The following is a 19,220-nucleotide window of genomic DNA, read 5'->3' as shown; positions in this document are numbered from 1 at the left end:
TACCACAAAATAATTGCTATGACTTTGCACTTGCCATTCCGAGTTACTTTGACATAAATTATGTCATCAGTGGCGATTTATACAGGCCAATTACTACATGGCCCGTGGCCAGGCCTGTATCTCGATCACCTTTTGAAAGACATTTAGCTATCCCCTTCGCCATCTATATACATGGTCAGTGGCTATACAGTGTATGGATTATGTTTGGTCATAGCCCGTGTATGCTATATGCAGAGGCATAACCTGAGTTGCAAATGATGTAATTTGAGATGTCAACCTCCATCATAAGTTTTATTTCTGGAACTGCCTACAATTGTTAGGCAGTACCTACTGAAAGCTTTTTATTGTCTACTGTAGGCAGCATCAATATTGACATGGAGATTTGGTACAGCCCCTTGGTTCCTTTGGTTGGCTTTCTTTTTAATCTCATTTACTTTCATCTTATTTGCTGGTTTTCCTACCTTTCCCTTTTTGTTCCACCCATACAACCTGGGTACTTGATCAACCTTATAACCAGATGACTTGCACCATTCCATGGCTTGGCAGCAGGAAACTACTTTTTTCTTTTGTTCTCATCATTCCAGGGTGGTGTGTGTGATTCTTGTTCTTTCTGTTCCCTCATACCCACAGCTCCCTAATCTCAGCATGGTGCTGTACCCTTCCCCCACCTGGGATTATTATTTTTATTTTCATTTTTCAACCCCATCAAGCTTTTCCATTGCTCCCTTGCTCCACGTGGCTCCAGCTGGGTCATTGACTTGCAAAATTGTTCTGTTTTCGGGGGGCCCAGTTGCTGCATTTTGCTCCTGGGCTATTCCTTAGATGTGCTTTTGCACATAAAAAAATTTACAGCTACAAGACACACATTCGACATCTTGGAATGATAAAAGTTAAAAAAATGACTTACTTGGTACATGGTAATGCATGCAATCATATGATGATGTTCCGCATCAGCAAACAAACCTTTACTTTGTATTTTTGTTAACAGCATCAGCAAAAAATCAAAACCAAAAGGATGGGTAATGGCATGAAATAGCGAGAGCATGTGGCTTTGCCAATGCTTATAAGTGAAAACTAGCATATGATATCAGTAGATAACAACTTTAGCTCTCCTAGTTCTTCCAATTAATTATTTGGGTCGTCTACCAATATTCTTTGTTGACTTTCGGAAGCCCTGCTACTGTATTCAGTGTGCAGTACCCTGTCTGGTAATACATGCCGGCATGGTCCGCAGGCCATTCTCTTCTTGCAAAGGACCGGGCTTTGGCAACATCCTTTGTGCAGTACCCTTTATGACAGGCACCAGTTTAGTTTAGGACCTTACTCACAATTTCCAGGGATAAAATGTATAGATTCATAAAAGATCAATTAAGAACATCATTAATCGGGGGCAGTTGGGGGTGGGGCTTTCTTGTTCTTTTTGTTTTCTTAAAAGAAGGGGGGATTTCTTTCATCTGCATTTTTATTTCTATATCCTTGCTACATTTCTTTTCCTTAACAAAAAAGTCAAAGTCATGATGTTGTTTATCGATTGTGCAGAGGCCTCTGGGGTACAGAGCCCTGCGGTATATTTGTCTTTTGATGAATAAAATGTGTTTCTAAAAAAAAGAACATTAATCATCTAAAAAAATGAAAATGTGCATTATGATTTATCATCTATTCAAGAAACACTTAAACCAGTTAACTACCTTCAAAAGGTTCTACAATCCAGCAAATGAAAATGAGGCCACCCTGTGTTGTTTCTATTAAATGGGATCAAAACAACTAATGTTGTCTAACTAGACGATTCTGAGCCCTGAATCTTGCTGACTTCCTTCTACCACATACTTAAGCATTAAAATGTCAATTCATGTGGAGGAAATGTTTAAACTATGAAGCACTTTTAGTTTCTTCGACTTCGATACAAAATGAAATACAAAATAATTTTTTGGGGGGTGAATATAACCTCATAAAAATGGTTATTCTGCCCAAAATTCAGTGTTTTATTTCAGGCCATCCCTCTCCTTGTTCAGAATTGTTTTTCATGAAATTGAGTTGCTAGGGTTTTGCCTTATTTGGCATCTTTGGAAGTCTCTACAACTCACAGGAGACTGGTCTCATCCCTTTCTTAAGTTTTATTACTGGATCTTAGTCATCCTGTTATGAGGAATGGTGGTATCAATGTATAGACTTATGTGACTTGAAATGCCTATTATAAAGAATAGCCATGAAGTCGAGAACATGTTGGACCCAATCGTCTCACAACACAAACACTCTTACAGTGACGAATTTTATAGCTATGCACTTACGTAGTCTTATGGCATTCCTTGCAATTTATAGCTCCATTTTCACACTTTGCCACTAAATTTCTTCTTTACAATAATTTTATTGATATACGTTTTTTCAACATATACTCAATATTTCTATGATCCTGGCTGCTATTGAATTCTATACACTTTCAAAATAATGGGTTTTGGAGAAATCATTTCAATAAAAAAAAAAGTTACGTCCGCTTGTGTGTTTTCGATTCAACACAATCAGAGTTTTCCTTAGCAAAACTTTGCCACAAACATACAGCTATAATGTCCAGAAGCAAATGTGGAGATCTGTTGAAATACTATACAACCTCTTGATGCATTTGACACAAAACGAAGCAAGGGAAAGATACTGCAATGGATCCATTTTAGTTCAGTGTGCTTTATTTTTTGAGTCCTTGCATCTTCAGGGCCCAGCTGATAATAATCATAATAATAATAATAATAATAATAATAATAATAATAATAATAATAATAATAATAGTAATAATAGTAATAATAATAATAAGAGTAGAAACAAACCTCTTCTAGAGATTTACATCAGTGGTAAGGCAGCAAAAGACGGTGGCAGAACCTTTCTAACATTACATATTATCTTATGTTATTCATGGATAATAGAATACCCAAGCAGTTTTATGCCTCCTTTATTACCTTAACTCAAACCAAAAATTTTTTGCCTGTCTTTCAAAGGATGCTGATAGTTGCTCCTCACCTAATGCATGACTAAATGAAATAGGCTTCACAGAAAGCCATATACCATTAGTAGATAGTGATATTCATGGCTTATGAAAATCAAGCAAGCAACCAATTCAAAAGCTGGAAATAGTGTTCCATTATTTAAACACATTTAAATAAAAAAGTGCAAGTGGTAAGTGAATACCCATTTCAAACCTCTAAATAGGCATTACTTCTTTTGACACATTTTATCAAAGAACTGCCAAGGGATGAGTGTGAGTCAACCAATAACTTTAACAGCATCTAGCATTGAGTATGTGAAACCCAATGTGACAGGGCCAACATAATTGATTTTTTCAATCACATCCATGGAAAATTAAGACTATCCTCTAATGTCAAGACAGTTCTGTGGTTTAGGTATCCAGAGCTCTTACAGAGAAAGAGGAATGACCAACAGACTTTCTTACCCCATTGGACGTAGATGACTGGCCACACCTTTGTTGTCCCGCAGAGACATTGGTGTCCAGAAAATTAATTTAACAGTAATAATTTGGGAATAATGGATTCAGCCAGTCTTTGTAAACGTGGCAGATGTAGGAGAGTAGGGTCTGCAATCCTATGATCACCCAGATTTTTTGCTTTTGTTTCACTGGTTTACGACTTTCTCTGGCTGTGGGCCTGCCAATCAGACCCACAGCCTAGCTGTTCTCTCACTAAATTGACATGTGTACCTTAGGTGCATTATCCAATTGGTACTGGGCCACCTTGTCAGACCCTGTAACTCAGGGCATAGGTGTACCCAGGGCCTACCAGGGGCTGAAGCATGTTTTATGCCACCCCTGGATGGCCATCTAAATCTGACACAACTGGCTGCACGACAGCTGGGGCAAGGTGGTGTAATCACCCTTTGCTTTAGATATAGTATACCTATATCTAACCCTAAAATGGACACACAGATTCCTATCAGTCACTCCTATGGCAGGCCTTGACAATCCTGAAGGCAGAGTGCTTGGAATCGTGTGAAATGGTGCTCTGGCATGAGCTGAGCCCGGTTGCAGCTTGCGGTACCAAGTCCTCATAGCTGTTCCATTATAACGCATACCATATACTCTTAAGTGCATTATAATCCTCGCGGTTAAATGCTATCTTTGGTATTGCTTTATCAAAACATGTCGAGTAAGGTGTCATACGAATTGGAATACTAACCCCTTGCCAATTCTGGCGACGGGGTTAGCATTCCACCTTTCTAGAGGGACACGACATGTATGTAACTGTGAACCCCGGTTAAAGTTAACTGAAGCCTCAGCTCCACAAAATGGATGCTGCCACCACAGACACGAGTCTGACCTCCTGCTGCTGGGAGTCCTTCCAGCGAGGAGAGCTTGGACAAAGGGTTTCCTGTCAGGGGCGGTGCTAGCACCATCCCAGACAGGGTTTTGTGTATCCTGGGTAGGCAGGGCTTTACAGGAAGGTGACTTGCAGAGTGGCACCCCGGTGCTCACTACGCATCTGCCGGCTAGAACTAGTTCCAGGGGCACACCAGCCCCTGGCCTGGGGAAAGTCCGCCACCCCCCTTCCTGGTCCCACCCCTAGGGCAGGACCTAGTCGCGTACCCACCCCTTTCTTTAGGATAAAGGCAGGAGCGGGGACCCTTCCAAATTAGATCATCTTCGAATCAAGAAACTACTTTCTACGAAAGGAACTCTCGACTTCTTCTCAAGATTTCTCCCTTGTGGCTAAGGAGTAGTCACCCTGCATCCGCAGGCACCATCTAGGAACTCTGCGGTTTACTGCACGTCCTTCCTCAGGAATCCGACCGACCAGCACGACGAGACCCGGCTTCCCTGGCACCTCTGACCTCTACCTACCTCTACAGCTAAGCTGAGAACTGTAGGTGCGACGAGACCTCGAGGGACCGGCCATCATCAGAACTGCACGACTTCTATCCAACACGACCGCCGAGGGATCCTCTGGTGAGTGCTTTGGGGTCCGAGAAGCCCCGACCCTGAGCAGTTCCAGCACCGAAGTTCAGCCTCCCAGCATCTCCACGATCTGCGTGGGGCCCTTCTGCTTTTTGCTGCTCACCGCGTTGTTTGGCTACTAGCCCGCTGGCTTGTGGCCTTCTTAACGAGGCCAGACGACATCACTGCTGCTGGTCTGGTTGCTCCAAACTGGCCCTTGCTCCCTTCCAAAAGAGGAGCACCCCGGGCCCTCCTGGTCCACTCCAGACGCCATTTTGAGTCCACCGCGTGGGCTTGAATTTGCCAAGACTTGTTGCCCCAATCCTGGGTCCAGCGACGTCGACAGCTTCATCCATCGTGGGACAGCTCGCACCTCCATCCTGGTCGCCGACAACGCCTCCTTGTCCGTGAGATCTGCAGAGCCCAGCGTCGCCCACTCACCTAGTCGAGGTGACTACCATCCGGTGCCCTCCTGGTGCCACCTGACTACTGGCTAGTAGTCACGAACTTGGTCCCCTCTGCTTTCAGGTGTCATCCATCTTCGATCCAGGCTTGGATCACTCGAACTCTCTTCACTGGTCGCCTGCCAGCAACTTCTTTCTTCAGGCTCCTGGTTCGTCTACGAGGATTCCCGACGTTTTTTGAGACCTATGCAGCTGCAGCCCCTGGGCTAGGTAACTTCGGCATTTCAGTGCCCCCGCATAGCCTCACTATCCAAGGGTCAGGATCCACTGTCGTTTTCGATCTACCTTATCGGGTTCGCCCAAGAACACTAACTTTGCTTTTACTAGCTCCCATAGACTTTGTCCCGCTTCCCGCGTGAGAGTGCACACTCTGCACCCGAGTCCCCTAGGTCTCCTACTAGTAATCTGAAGGTTCAGTAACGTAGTCCTAGCGATTCCAAAGCCTATTAGTACAGTACTTACCTGCTAGTAATTTCGCATTCCACTTTTAGAGTATATGGTTTTTCGTGCCCCTCTGGCATTTGTGTAAATTGTGCAACTTAAAGTATTTTCGTAAGAGTTTTGTTGTGTGCTTAGTACCCTGTCCTCATAAAGAGTACAGGGCTGTTGTGATCTAAATAAATACACTGTTTATTTTCATAACACTTGTGTGGTGTCCTTTCACTTGGTGTTCAAGGGGTATATGTGATGGTATAACAGCTGGCTTAACACGCCCTCTAGAGTTTAGCCCGAAGACTGCTCGTATCCACGCTACTAGGATAGCTGGTCTATAAGGTTGACTTACAACCAATCATTAATAAGGGTTGTTGGACTGTTACATGGTGTTCACTAGAATAGTGAGCACTGCATATCAGGCCACCTTCTCACATGCAGAATCCTCTATCGAGAGAGTCTGGAAGGAAAATTAACCCCTTCCATGCTCATGACGAGCTCAGCTCGTCATGCAGTACACTGCTCGTGTGCTCATGACGAGCTGAGCTCGTCATGAACAATGATAAATCCCACTTTGCAGCACAGGAGGGGAAAACCTCTAGCAGCCAAGGTGTTAACTAAACAGGACTCAAATGATTTATAGAATATTTACCACAGCAAAGAACATAGCTTTAAATAATTTTCAATCATGCCCATTGTGGACGTAAATCTAATGGCGGGGCAGCAGTTCGAGTGTCTGGCTCCAGTCTCTCGAGACAGAAACTGGACTGTACATGACCTGAGTTTTAAATGGCACACAGCATTGTCATCAGGGAGCAAAAAAACACTTTTCTAAAATATAGCAATTATAAGGTGTAGGATAGGTCCAAAAGCAACTCTTACACTAGCTAAGATCCAGTATTACATTCAAGTCCCTGTATATAATGTACTATGTCCTTTACAACACATGCCCCCTTTCCTGAGCAGCGGTTGAAACGCCTAGAACATAAGTAGAGCACTCCACACTACCTCACTACTCCGTATAGTAGTACCTACATTTAGAAATATTCTGACTGTAGGTTGTGGCTTTTCTGTTCATCTGGCGGAGCTTTGGAATCTGTGGTATTAATTTACAAATCTACTTAGCATTTTGATTTTCACCTTGGTCTCAAGACCTACTGGTTTTCAGTCTGATATAACAGTTTCAGTGCTTGTTCTGTTGAGGATGGGATAATTCTGCTTCTCAGAAACAAGAATACAGCTTCTGGTAAATGTCTCTGCCTAATTATTCGCCCTTTAACATAACGTAATGTAACATACAATAAAGCAGCAAATATAACATGGGACAACTTAAGTAAAGATTTTGTATTAAATGACTGCCACATACTTGCTAACGAGAGAAGCAAATGGCTGCACTTGTAGAGAGGTTCCCATGATAATCAGAAGGTCCACCTTTGGGAAATCCTGTTGGCAAAAACAAGATAAAAATGAGAAGCCTGAAAAAAACAGAGTGTCTAGGAATAGGGGTAGATAAATACACAGACAATTTTATTAGGTCAAATGATATCAACCATTGGCATGGAGAGTTGTTCGATGGAAAGTGGAATAGGTGAGATTGATGAAAAAAATACTGCCTTGAAGAGAAAAGGGTTTGGAACAGAGAGGAAGGGGTCGGTAGGAAACAGAGGAAACTGCAAACTCAAAATTAGCTGAGTGACAAATGAATAAAGAGGCGAAAAAAACAAATGAGAAGCAAAATGTACGAGAAAATCAAATGGGACTTTATCTCACATTTTTAACTGTTACTGATATAATTTCTTTCACATTTAAGGTGTACAGACGTCCGTTCCTGAAATAAAATGCTATTCAACACTTTTGTGCACTATATTTGTGACCACATTTTGGTAGGAAACATGCCATGACATTAGTTAGCGCAGAAGGATGTGTGTGGTCCTCATAAAGGTCTATTTATCAAGACCAGACATTTAAAGAAAAGATCCTAGCTGTTCTGTCTTCCTGTATGTTGTATTACTTGTTTAAGTCTGACATTATGGCCAGCAATATCCCAGTTTCTTCCCGGCTGACAGCTACCTGGGCTTCTCCCTCCCATCCATAAGCTTTAGTTTTGCTAGGAACTGTACAATAGTTTTTAGCTTAGCTTTTGGAACTTGGGTATAAATTAAATTCCGTAAGCTCTCATCGTCACTGGTCCATGGTCTGAGAGATATCAGGTTGCTTGAAGAACTTAAAGCTTTTAGCTTGAATCAATTTTGTTGCTTTAGTTTGCTGAACAACAATCTCTCTGATTATATACTTAACTTAATGTACTACTGTCAATTGAAACTTGTTCTTCGGAAGGAGTTTACAAACTGGGTCCCCATGAAGCCACTGTATTTCTTGTATGAAAAATGTCTCCAATCATCAGAAGTTACAATCAAGTAAGTCAATCACAAATTGTCTCATACACCCACCTTTTGCTTCTTTTCTTCCAATTATTTGAACATTACCCCTGATGCCATCATTTTCCATGCGCTCACCGTGGTCCCTCAGACTGTATAACCGACTAGCTTGTCTATGAATATTCTTACCACTACTGTCCATCCGATTCTCTATATAGAAGACTTTTCTACTCAAGTTTATCAGTGAAAGACTGCCTCTTTTGTAAGTGGTGATCAAGGATGCTTAAAACTTCACGGATTGCTGTCACTTTCATCACTACTTTGTTTGTAGCACAAATAAGCACTTTACTTGCTTCCTGAATATAATTCAATACAGCTCGTTTTTTAGTCATGATTATTCCAGTGTTGATGTATTTATTCCCTTTTCAATTCCGTAAGAAGTTACAACAGGATCTTCTTTAATTCCAGAGGCTCCATTTTGAGTTCTCGCCAAGGCATGCGCGGTCAGTTGCGAGACATTTTGTTACCTTACAGTGGATTTAGAGTCCCCCATTACTTGGTGTCATTGTTGCTCTCCTTTGCTTGCTTCTAATTCATCAGCTTCCGTAGGCTTTCCTCCTCCTTCTTTGGTTTGTCCCTCCCCTAAAGGATGAACACATTACTGTGTCCTGTCATGCCTCGATTTCTCAGGAGCTACTTTTTTGTTATTTTTGTTTAGCACTCTGCGAAAGAGCGTGTGTTCCAGCTGTCTCTCTGTACCTCGTCCTACACTGTGTTCCTCAGCTATTCCCCTCCCACCTACCATTGTATGTATGCTTCCCTAGTCCCTCCCAACCACCATCTGTTGTGCGGGCGCTTCTCCGTTTGCATGCCCCAGAGCCCCCAGTAACTCACACCCCTCCTCTTTTGTCTGTGTTCTTGACCCGCCCAATCTCCGTTGTCAATGTGTTTGCCCTAGATCCATTGCTCATGTGCTCCACAAAACCACCTCACCCACCCTCAATTGATCCTGTGATCCCAATCCCCTCACTTGTCCTCTGTCCCCAACCACATCCTTCTCTCCCGCCCTGCCTCCATGTTACCTCGTCACCCAACCCACTCTGCTATTTGTTTGAGGAGTGGTTTGGGGACGAGGCATGGAGGGGGGACAGGGGATGGGGGAGCACATTGCTAAACATAATTGTAAAAAAATGCGCCATGGTCACGCCATAGCACTTTCTTTTTTAATTTTACTTTTATTGACACTGCTGTGCAGCATTGCTACCAATCATTGCCAAAGTAAGCAATGCCCATGTTGTACAGCATGAACAAAAGGCATTGGAAAAGCTTAGAGGTCTGAAAGGTGATACCTACTAGCAGTGCCAATGTTTGTTTCTGGTTGCTATGATGTTGTGTTTGGATGGGTCCCTAGACTAAAGCAGGCCCACAAAAAGCCAAAAAGATGGTCCACGCACTGACCTGAAATACCAGCTCTTCTGGCACTGCCTGATTACAATACACTGTATAGACCTGCTACTGCCCTGGGCTAAGGTAATGAGAGCGAGGGTACTGAGCCCCATGCTTGGCATTTTTATTGGCATTTTTATTTCCAATTCCATAGGTGTGGTACTGCCACCTCCCGTCTCCACTCAGTGTAGTTGGAATTCCACAACAAGAGCCTGATACACAGAAGGCTCCATGGATGCACAGCTCTTCGTCCCTTAATTGTAAATCTTCTTGCGTGTTTCCTTGTCTTAACAAGCAGCACCCCTGATGAGGCGGCAAGAGGTGCACAAACAGCGCCCTGACACCGGCAGATAGACCGGGTTCTCTTGCCACTGGGTGCATGCTTCTTTTACTCTACTCACATGATTTCATGTGCTTTGCAGGACTGTCAGGCATGCACGTGGCTGGTCCAGAATGGTAAAGAAAGGAATAGTTGGACAAAGATGCACAAGCCTGGGCCCCAAACCACAGAGGAGGGCAACTCTCTCCTTCGCCTGCAGCTTGCACGAACAGCCACCAGCCACCCACTTGGACTGGCTGCCACATCGCTGACAAAAATATGCCATTCGCCACGAGGAGGGTTATGTGGTAACCTTGGAAACGGGTGTGGTGGACTGCATGGTGGAGGTAGTACCGGTACTGGGCCAACTTCACCTTCACTCGGTCCAGAATATCTCCACACAATTGTTCGGGATGCGCTGCTAAGTGCAAGTCAGCTTACTATATACACCAAAAAAAGAGGTGCCGACTCAAGTTTGCATCTTCAATATGAGCACCATGGCTGAGTGATTAGTGAGGTAATGGACCATGTTAGTAGAAAAAGCACTACACATACCCTGCTGGGTCTATATTGGAAAGGTGTATAGTGCATTTTCTTGAGCAGACGTGCTTTCCGTATCACTATTGCCTTCAGGAAATGCAGCTCGCACTTTGGGCCCCACTAATGACAGGTGGGCGGAGTGGGGTACCAGTGGCATCAGCAGAGGGAGAGCGGCAGATAAGATGTGTGTGCAGAGTCCACAAGGCTGCATTGGCCTCGGCTCTCGTGCGAACCTTGATGACTTCATCAACCAATACAGTAAAGAGGCAGAGTTGTTACAGGTAGAAAACAGTTAGAGTCCTGTTTCCATTGGTTGTATGTGCTTGGCTTGGGGGTCATTTTGCAAGCAGACCAGTTAGAGTATTGGGCACATTGTTGATATGCTTTTAATATTTTCTTCACACTTGTGCTTTAAAATGCTATATTTGGATCCTGTGTATGCAACAATTTGCAGTAAATATGTAGTGTAAAAGCCACCATTTTAATCCACTTTTTGCAAAATTTTCTTGCGGGGGGAGAACCCCCCTGCACCCTCCTTTTTTCAGTTCGAGCTTGCTCGCTTCCGCGTTGTACTAGGGTACAATTATTCGCCTCACCACTTTAAAAATCCACCAGCCGCCACTGCCTTGTACCACAATAATGCTATCCCATGGATTCCTACCCCTGCAGTCTTTGCAGCAGTCTGGAATGAGAGACAGTGTTGAATGCTTCACAGGTAGTGAAGGAATGCTGAGATATGATTGCAGCAGATGAAAAGTTAAAGGTAGGCATTTAACACACCTCCCCTTCTGTTTTTCAGACAAAACGTAAAGATCAGCTGAATTAATATTTTCATTAGAACACAAGATATATACATATATTTTGTAGAGCTCAGTGCTCTGTTATTGCAATCCAGTGTCACACTTTTCTGTTCTTTCGACTCCTTCTGATCTTGTGCATGGGCACTGACTACATTCATGATATGCTCCTGATCCTTCTGTCTTATAGACATGCTTTTCAGACCATAAAACTCAGAACGGAATGGTCGGGTGCAGCACTTTAAGGAAGGACATTGTTTCTGTGTCTGTGCATCTGCATGCACAGTGATCATTGTTGCCAGAATCCTGATACAGGAGCTTTCAAATAAACCTCTGTTCTGATCTCAGTAAAGAAGGGTGACATTATGGTGATGCTGCTTATCCTAAACTGAGATAATTATCAGGAGTTCAGATGCAAACCTGTTTTCCACTAAACAGCAATGTGCATTGAACCGTAAGCCAAAGCCATTTAAGGCCAGTCATGCTCTCAAACTGGTAATGGAAGTAGGTCCTGGGGTCCACAGATATAGTTTACCATGGCCCGAATGGGTCCAATTTGGAGCATCAAGCACATATAAGTGCTGAGAGGTAGGGGTCTACAATTGTACAAATTTGGCACCAGGTGGCAGTAAAAGTGCAGTAAAATCCAGTGATTTCTAGTTTCTACTGAAAATAAATATGCCCTTCAGTGGTGTTTTAACTGTTTATTTTATAGTTTTACCTGAAAACCAGAATACCTATCTATAGGATGAACATAGCCTGATGCAGCCAATCAGGCACTTCACAAAACAAAATAAAGCTCTAACAATTGACCACAATAATCCCCAATAATACCATCAGTAAAATACTCTTAATGGAAACAGCACTTTGCAGCAAAGCAGATCCTGTCTTTGTTGTTGGTCTTTCCACTGTCACAGAAAGGCTCAAGGATTTGGACTGGACACATCTGCAGTCACCAAAGGACACCTTTATCATTCAAGATAGGAGGAAATTGTAAGCAACATCTGAGATACACTGATAGTGCATCAAGTCTTTGTGGGGTGTTAAACAAGCAAGTCAAGATTATGGGCTGTTGTCTGCTTCTCAGGTTTCCTTCCAAACTGCCCCTAATGGCTGCACGCAATTAAGAGAAGCAAACATGCCTGAAATGGCAAGATTAGTCGAAGGGGCTTAACGATGGAGACGTGCATTGTGTTCAAGGCATCTGGTTCCTGGTTTCAATAATAACCAATTCTTCATCATTACTTAAAAGTGTGTACCCTATGATGATGTGGTCCATGTCACTGCACATTCGGTGCATCAATTAGTTGAGTCTGAGTAAGGAGTACAGATTCGGAGTTTATTTATATATTTATTTTTATTTGTTTACATTTGTAATGCGCACAGCTACCCAACAAAGGGTTTCCCGGCGCGGCAGATCCCAATAGCAATGCGGTTACAGAAAACTAGATGTTAAAGAGCCATGTTTTTAAGGCTTTTCTGAATTTGATGTAATTCGACTCAGACCGCAATGTATGTGGCATTGAATTCCAGAGAGAAGGTCCTAGGAATGAGAAGGACTTGGGCGTTAATATAACATCCGACTTATCGAAGGTTGTGGAGAAAAATCTGACCCCTGTAATTAAAAAGGCAAAATTAGACCTAGACAGGATGGACAATTTACATTTAACGATTATAGGTCGCTGTAATGTTATAAAAATGCTGTTCCTGCCCAAAATTTTATATTTATTCCGCACGATTCCTTTATTGTTTACTAATAAGTGGTTTAAAGAAATAGAGGGGATTTGTAATCGCTTTATATGGGCAAAGGGCAGAACCCGAAGATCCATTAAGATGTTGGCACTATCTAAAGAACGGGGGGGCCTTGCAGCACCGGACTTTAAGACATATTATTTTGCTTCAGTCCTTCAGTATTGTAAAGGACTTCTCGGAGGAAATACGAAAGATATCTGGAGGGGTAATGCTGGCATTCCGGATATATATGAACTGCTGGTTTTGGATTCTAATAAGGGACTCCTTACTTTCAGGGAGTTAAACTATTATAAAAGAACGAAGTTCAAGGTGTTGGGTGCGGCTATCTCAGCTTGGTCAATTATCCGGAAGAAAATTAAATTAGGGCGAATGAATTTTTATACTCCTTTATATATGAATGAACTTCTCCCAGATGTATTCCATGATCAAGTGATGAGGCGGTGGGATAATCTTGGGGTCAGCATAATTGGAGACATCACAGATCAATCAGGGTTAATAACATTTGAAAGGGCGCAACAGCTATACAATTTGGATCAGAGAGACTTTTTCAAATACTTACAGATAAGGTCAGTCCTGCAGAGAAAACAAGCAGGCAATTGTAAATTTATTAGGGTAGACCTGATGGAATTTGTTCGAGATGAGGATGGATGCACAATCTCTCAACTATATGGTGCATTATGCCAGTATAATGAGGATGACAGAGGAAAGGTATTTGATAAATGGAGAAATAAATTAAATCTATCAGGAAATGAGGCTGAAAAATCGCTCAGGTTAGGAAACACTACTTTAAAGGTTGCAAATCTGCAGGCACAATATTTTAAGACTCTATATGAATTATATTATACACCGCATAGAATAGCCAGTTGGGGGGGCACGAGTGGGATCTTCTGCCCAAGATGTCAGAGTATGGAGGCTGACACAATACATATGTTTGCAGCTTGTCCTAAACTAGATCCCCTTAAAGAAGCTATGGAGGAATTCTTTAAAGAGGAATTGAAAATCTCGATTAAATTAACTAATGAGATTATGGTTCTTGGGGTGGCAAAGGAGGGGCAGGAGGTACCCCATCAAGAATTTTTATTTATTGCAATGACGCTGATCCGGCTTTGTATTGCAACGGTATGGAAAGACTCTAATCCTCCTTCGTTTCAACAATGGCTTTCAAAATTATTAGCTATCTATACTCTAGAGAAAGCTTTATATGAAAAAAAAGGCGCGAAGGCAAAGCAGCTTGGGAAGCGGATATGGGCCCCAGTTGAAAAATGGAAAATTAAATTAGACGGTTAACTAAAAAGAGGGATAGACTCATGCTTATTCTTACAAGATTATAGTCGGTGGGGTCAAAAACTGCTTAGCACTCTTTGTAATTTTTCATTTTTTTTCTCTTTTTTTTGTTGTTTTTTTGTTTTTGCTTTCGTTTAAACTTTGCCTTTTAAGAATATGTTGTACAATTCGTTTGATTCTTTAAGTGACAAAGCACTAATTGAATGACTTCTGTTATAACTGATATATATGTTAAAATAATCAATTGTTTACACTTTGTTTTTCTGATGATGAAATAAAAAAATAAAAAAAAAAAAAAAAATAATAACCAATTCTTCATCATTACTTAAAAGTGTGTACCCTATGATGATGTGGTCCATGTCACTGCACATTCGGTGCATCAATTAGTTGAGTCTGAGTAAGGAGTACAGATTCGGAGTTTATTTATATATTTATTTTTATTTGTTTACATTTGTAATGCGCACAGCTACCCAACAAAGGGTTTCCCGGCGCGGCAGATCCCAATAGCAATGCGGTTACAGAAAACTAGATGTTAAAGAGCCATGTTTTTAAGGCTTTTCTGAATTTGATGTAATTCGACTCAGACCGCAATGTATGTGGCATTGAATTCCAGAGAGAAGGTCCTAGGAATGAGAAGGACTTGCCACCCATGCGTGACAGCCTGGTCCTTGGAATTTCAAAATGATTTGCCGTGGAAGACCGAAGAGATCTGGAAGGACGGTAGGGGCGCACCAGGTTTTGCAGATATTTAGGAGCGGTGTTGGTGGAAATCCTGTGCATAAAACATAGAGATTTGAATTTAACTCGGTTTTCAATTTTTAGCCAGTGTAACTTCCTGATGTATTTAGTGGTTGGAGTAGAGATGGGAATTTTACAGAGTAGTCTGGCTGCTGCATTTTGCACTGATTGCAACCTGCGGACAGTAGCTTTGTTCGCCCCCAGGTACAAAACGTTGCCATAATCTAGCCTAGATGTTATTAGGGCATTGACAACTGTTTTCTTGGTGTTTTCAGGCAGCATCCAACAGATCTTTTTTAGCCATTTTAATATGGCAAAGCAGGTGGCTGAAGTCTTTACCGCTTGCTGATGTAAACTGAGTGAGTCGTCAATAATGACGCCCAGGTTGCGAGCATGAGATACCGGGGTAGGGGGGGGGTGCCCATTTCAGTTGGCCAATGTTGGGGTCCCCAAAGTTCTTTATTTTTGCCCAACACGATTAACTCGGTTTTTTCGCCGTTAAGTTTTAGGAAGTTTTTTTGCATCCAGTCGGCGATTTTACAGAGTCCGAGTTGTAGGGTGGAGGAATTATCAGAATCTGCAGCTGATAAAGAAAAAAGCAGCTGGGAATCATCATCGTAGGAAAACATTAAAAGCCCTGTTTCCTCCACTATTTTGGCCAGGGGGCTCATATACACGTTGAAAAGCAACGGGCTAAGAATAGAGCCCTGTGGAACTCCGTGTTTGAATGTCATGGTATCGGAGCAGGCACTTTGTGAGAAGACCTGGAACGTGCGGTTTTCCAATAATGATCTAATCCAGTTGAGAGCTGCCCCACGGATGCCAAGGGAGTGGAGTGTTTGGGCGAGGACCGCATGCGACACAGTGTCGAATGCCGCGCTGAGGTCGAGCAGCACAAGTGCCACTGTTTCGCTCTTGTCCACCATGCGGCGGATATTTTCGGTTACCCTCAGCAAGGTAGTTTCTGTGGAAAAGCCTGCATGAAATACCGACTGGTGGGATGGTAATAGGTCATGAGTGGTAATGAAATCAGTGAGGCAACGATGTACATGTTTCTCCAATATTTTTGCAAGTTGCCACTGGTGCCTCCTTTCCTTCTCTCGCTTCTTTTTCCACCTGTACCCTTCTCCTGCTATAATCAACTGTTCCTACCATGTTTGTGAAAGGAACACAAATTCTGTTTGTTCCTTCCTTGAATTATTCTCAGCCACAAGTAATTACTCTGGCCATATTCCACTCCATCATATTTTGCTCATTGGGCCACAACAGACAGAATAGGCAGATGTTAATGAGAACCATTCCCAAGCTGCTGTTTTTCACTTTAAGCACTTTGTGAATGCTCCTTTCCGGTTCTTTGGTATTAACCAGACACAGACACTGACTTGGGAAAATCTAGACCAGATGGCACTGATTTCGAGGTAGGCAACATTCAATGCAAAGATTCTCAGGAGCTATACCATTACCAGCTGGAATCCATGCAGGAAATTCCACCTATTAAGAGTTAGACTCCTCTGAATGGAGAATAACAGAGAGGGCATGGAATGACCATGCAGAATTCGGAACAGTAAAAACCTATTCTGAGAGGTTTATGATTCCCATTTACCATCTGCTCTGAGTAAGAGTTAAATGAGAGCAGGGCGGGGGCAGGGGTGTAGTTTTGGCAAGGTATCACAGCACCCCCTTTACCAAAGAAAATATTTGTCAGCATCTGGGGGACGAGGCTTAGCAGCTGTTGCAGCCAAAGCCTCGTTAGATTTTACCGGATGGAATTACATTCCAGTAAAATCAGTTCCACGGTTGCAGCACTTTGGGAAAATGAGGCCAGGATTAGGGGGGCTACCGTAATCAGATGGAGCAGGTTACCTTAAGAGAACTCTGCTCCAACCGACTCATAATCGGGCCCAATGTGGTCCAAGGAGAGCTATACTCAGATGGAAAAACTGTCTTCTGCTCCTTCTTCCTTTTTCTAGACAACACTACAAAATTAGGTTTCGACAGCTGAGGAAACACATCCAAAGTTAGCATAATCTTTCACCTATGTATGAAAAATCTCTAAAAACACTTTTGTTGTTTTTAAAGCTAATGTCTTCAGATTCTATTTCCTTTATTCCAGTATCTCAATAGCAAACTCATTAATTCATAGAAACCTGCAGGGTCCAACAGACTCATAATATACAACACTCTGAGGTTGTTTGCAATTAGGGTTTGTACCATACTTGGCTAAACTATTCATCAATACACATTGGATTTTAAATCAGAAAAATCTGTGTGTGGCCGCAGCTATTTAGGTTAGTAGGAAATTGAAGCAGGAAACAGAGAACAAAGTGAGATACAGGAAGCTGTGGCAGTGGATATGGCGAAAGAGAACGCAGACAATAGGCAGAGTTGAGGAACTATGAAGTGAATAGGCAGAAAAGACAGGAAAAGATGACAATCATGAAGTTAGGGACCACATAATGAGAAAGAATATAGACAGGGCAAAAGTGAGAAAGAGTGGAAATATGGACGCAAGAGAATAGTGGAGAGGAGTTTAGGAAATGCTCATGGACAGAGTCTTAGCTGCGCGGACAAAAGAAAGAGTAAAGGCAACCATATACATATTATGGATGCTCTTAGTCAAAAGGCATGCATGCACTGTGAGATTTTGTCATTCCTCATACTTTTGCTGAAGGGGCAATACGTACAGATTTGACAGCGCTGAAAAAGCGTGAGGGTAAACTTTCGCCGAAGAACACAATATCTGCAAAACCAAAAAAATGAGTTACACAAGATAGTGTCCTCCAAACAAGAATCTATCCTCACATGATTGCAGTTGATGCAGGACAAAAGTTAATGGGAATGTCCTCACCTGGCTTAACTAAACTGTTGCACTTGTCACACTTTGGCGTCAGGTCAGAGAATATCTTTTCTAACAAGAATAAAATAAAAGGTAGAATAATTTGTTCAGGTTTGTGGGAGACTTTCAGGAGAGCACAACATAAAAAACTCAAAACATCTATGTTGCTGTTTAACGCCACAGTCCCCAGTAGCAGTAGTAATAAACTTGATTTGGTATTCGGTAGCCAAGTACCATCAAAGGATACAAACACAAAACGTTACAAAAGGTTCATCAAAATGCATTTTTTTTAAATATCTCTCAAAAAAGTTCATTTTCCCTTTTTAAATTTTTTTTTTATAAATACTATTCAAAGTTCCCTCTCTTCCACTGTTACCAGCATGTAAAACAAAAGCTGCGATCAGGCAAGGCCATGTGCAAGTTAAGCAAACACTTAAAACATATCAAAAGTATCTTTCTACTTAATATTCTATACTATACATAATATACTTAATATATAGTCCCTAGTACTCAATATCTATAAAAAGATCAAGAAAATTCTACTAAATACTAGAATTCAATATGCTCTACCCATAAGTGGTTCTGCCTGTCACACTTTCCCTATGAGTACTTTACTCCACAGGAGTGTAATTAACTAGACATTGTATGTCTTGGAACAGGCCTAAGTACAAGTCAGTTCGAGTAAGGTCACATCTTGCACAGTAACACACAGAGTGATAACAGTTGTGGGGCAAGTAAGAAATCAGGGGGGCCCCCTTGTGATAGACCACAGATGTACCTGACACAGGTTCTCAAGGTAAGCAGGGGCAGACGAGAGATTGTGAAGTGCCTCTAGACCTGTTTCACAGCTTAAGGAAAATCTGTTTCTAACATGGATTACTTGTAAAGTACTAGGACAGCTCACAATGTGGGGTGGTTCAGGCTGCTTACTGAGTCCATATTAATAGTGCTTTACAAGAGTTATTGAGAACGCTTCTCACACTTTCCCAGCGAGTCACCAAGTTACCAAGAACAGCGTATCAGCACAGAAACAGAGTCGCCCAAGGACTGCTCGCATGAAGGCAGCACTTGAATGAAGAGGGCCTTCGCACAGCAGCTCTGACCAGGGGACAAGGATAATCCTTCTGATAGCAAAGCGCACCTACGGAACCAGGAACCAAGGAATACTACCTACAGTCATGCAGAACAGTGGGACCACAGAATCCTATGCATAAAAGTTGAGCTGTGACACGAATGAAGAAGGAAAGCTTAGAGCTAAACAGTCAGGGTTTATGGTATGAGAAGTGCCACCACTTTAGGCACTC

At 42.2% G+C, this 19,220-nt stretch overlaps 1 protein-coding gene across 2 annotated transcripts in view; it reads right to left on the bottom strand.

Moving 5' to 3' along the window:
* The window catches only part of SIRT2 (sirtuin 2), a 179,039-nt gene that overhangs the window by 40,945 nt on the left and 118,874 nt on the right, over positions 1–19,220 (bottom strand). For both annotated transcript variants that reach the window (XM_086952009.1, XM_086952010.1), the window contains 3 exons: positions 17,929–17,988; positions 17,765–17,820; positions 7,193–7,269 (listed from right to left, as the gene is read on the bottom strand). In XM_086952009.1, coding sequence (XP_086808135.1) covers positions 7,193–7,269; positions 17,765–17,820; positions 17,929–17,988 — 193 coding nt within the window. The remainder of the gene's footprint in view (positions 1–7,192; positions 7,270–17,764; positions 17,821–17,928; positions 17,989–19,220) is intronic.

This window comes from Lissotriton vulgaris, unplaced genomic scaffold, assembly GCF_964263255.1.
Source record: "Lissotriton vulgaris unplaced genomic scaffold, aLisVul1.2 SCAFFOLD_945, whole genome shotgun sequence".
Taxonomy (NCBI): Eukaryota; Metazoa; Chordata; class Amphibia; order Caudata; family Salamandridae; genus Lissotriton; species Lissotriton vulgaris.
The sequence above is the reverse complement of the archived record's forward strand: the minus strand, read 5'-3'. Positions and strand labels throughout refer to the sequence as shown.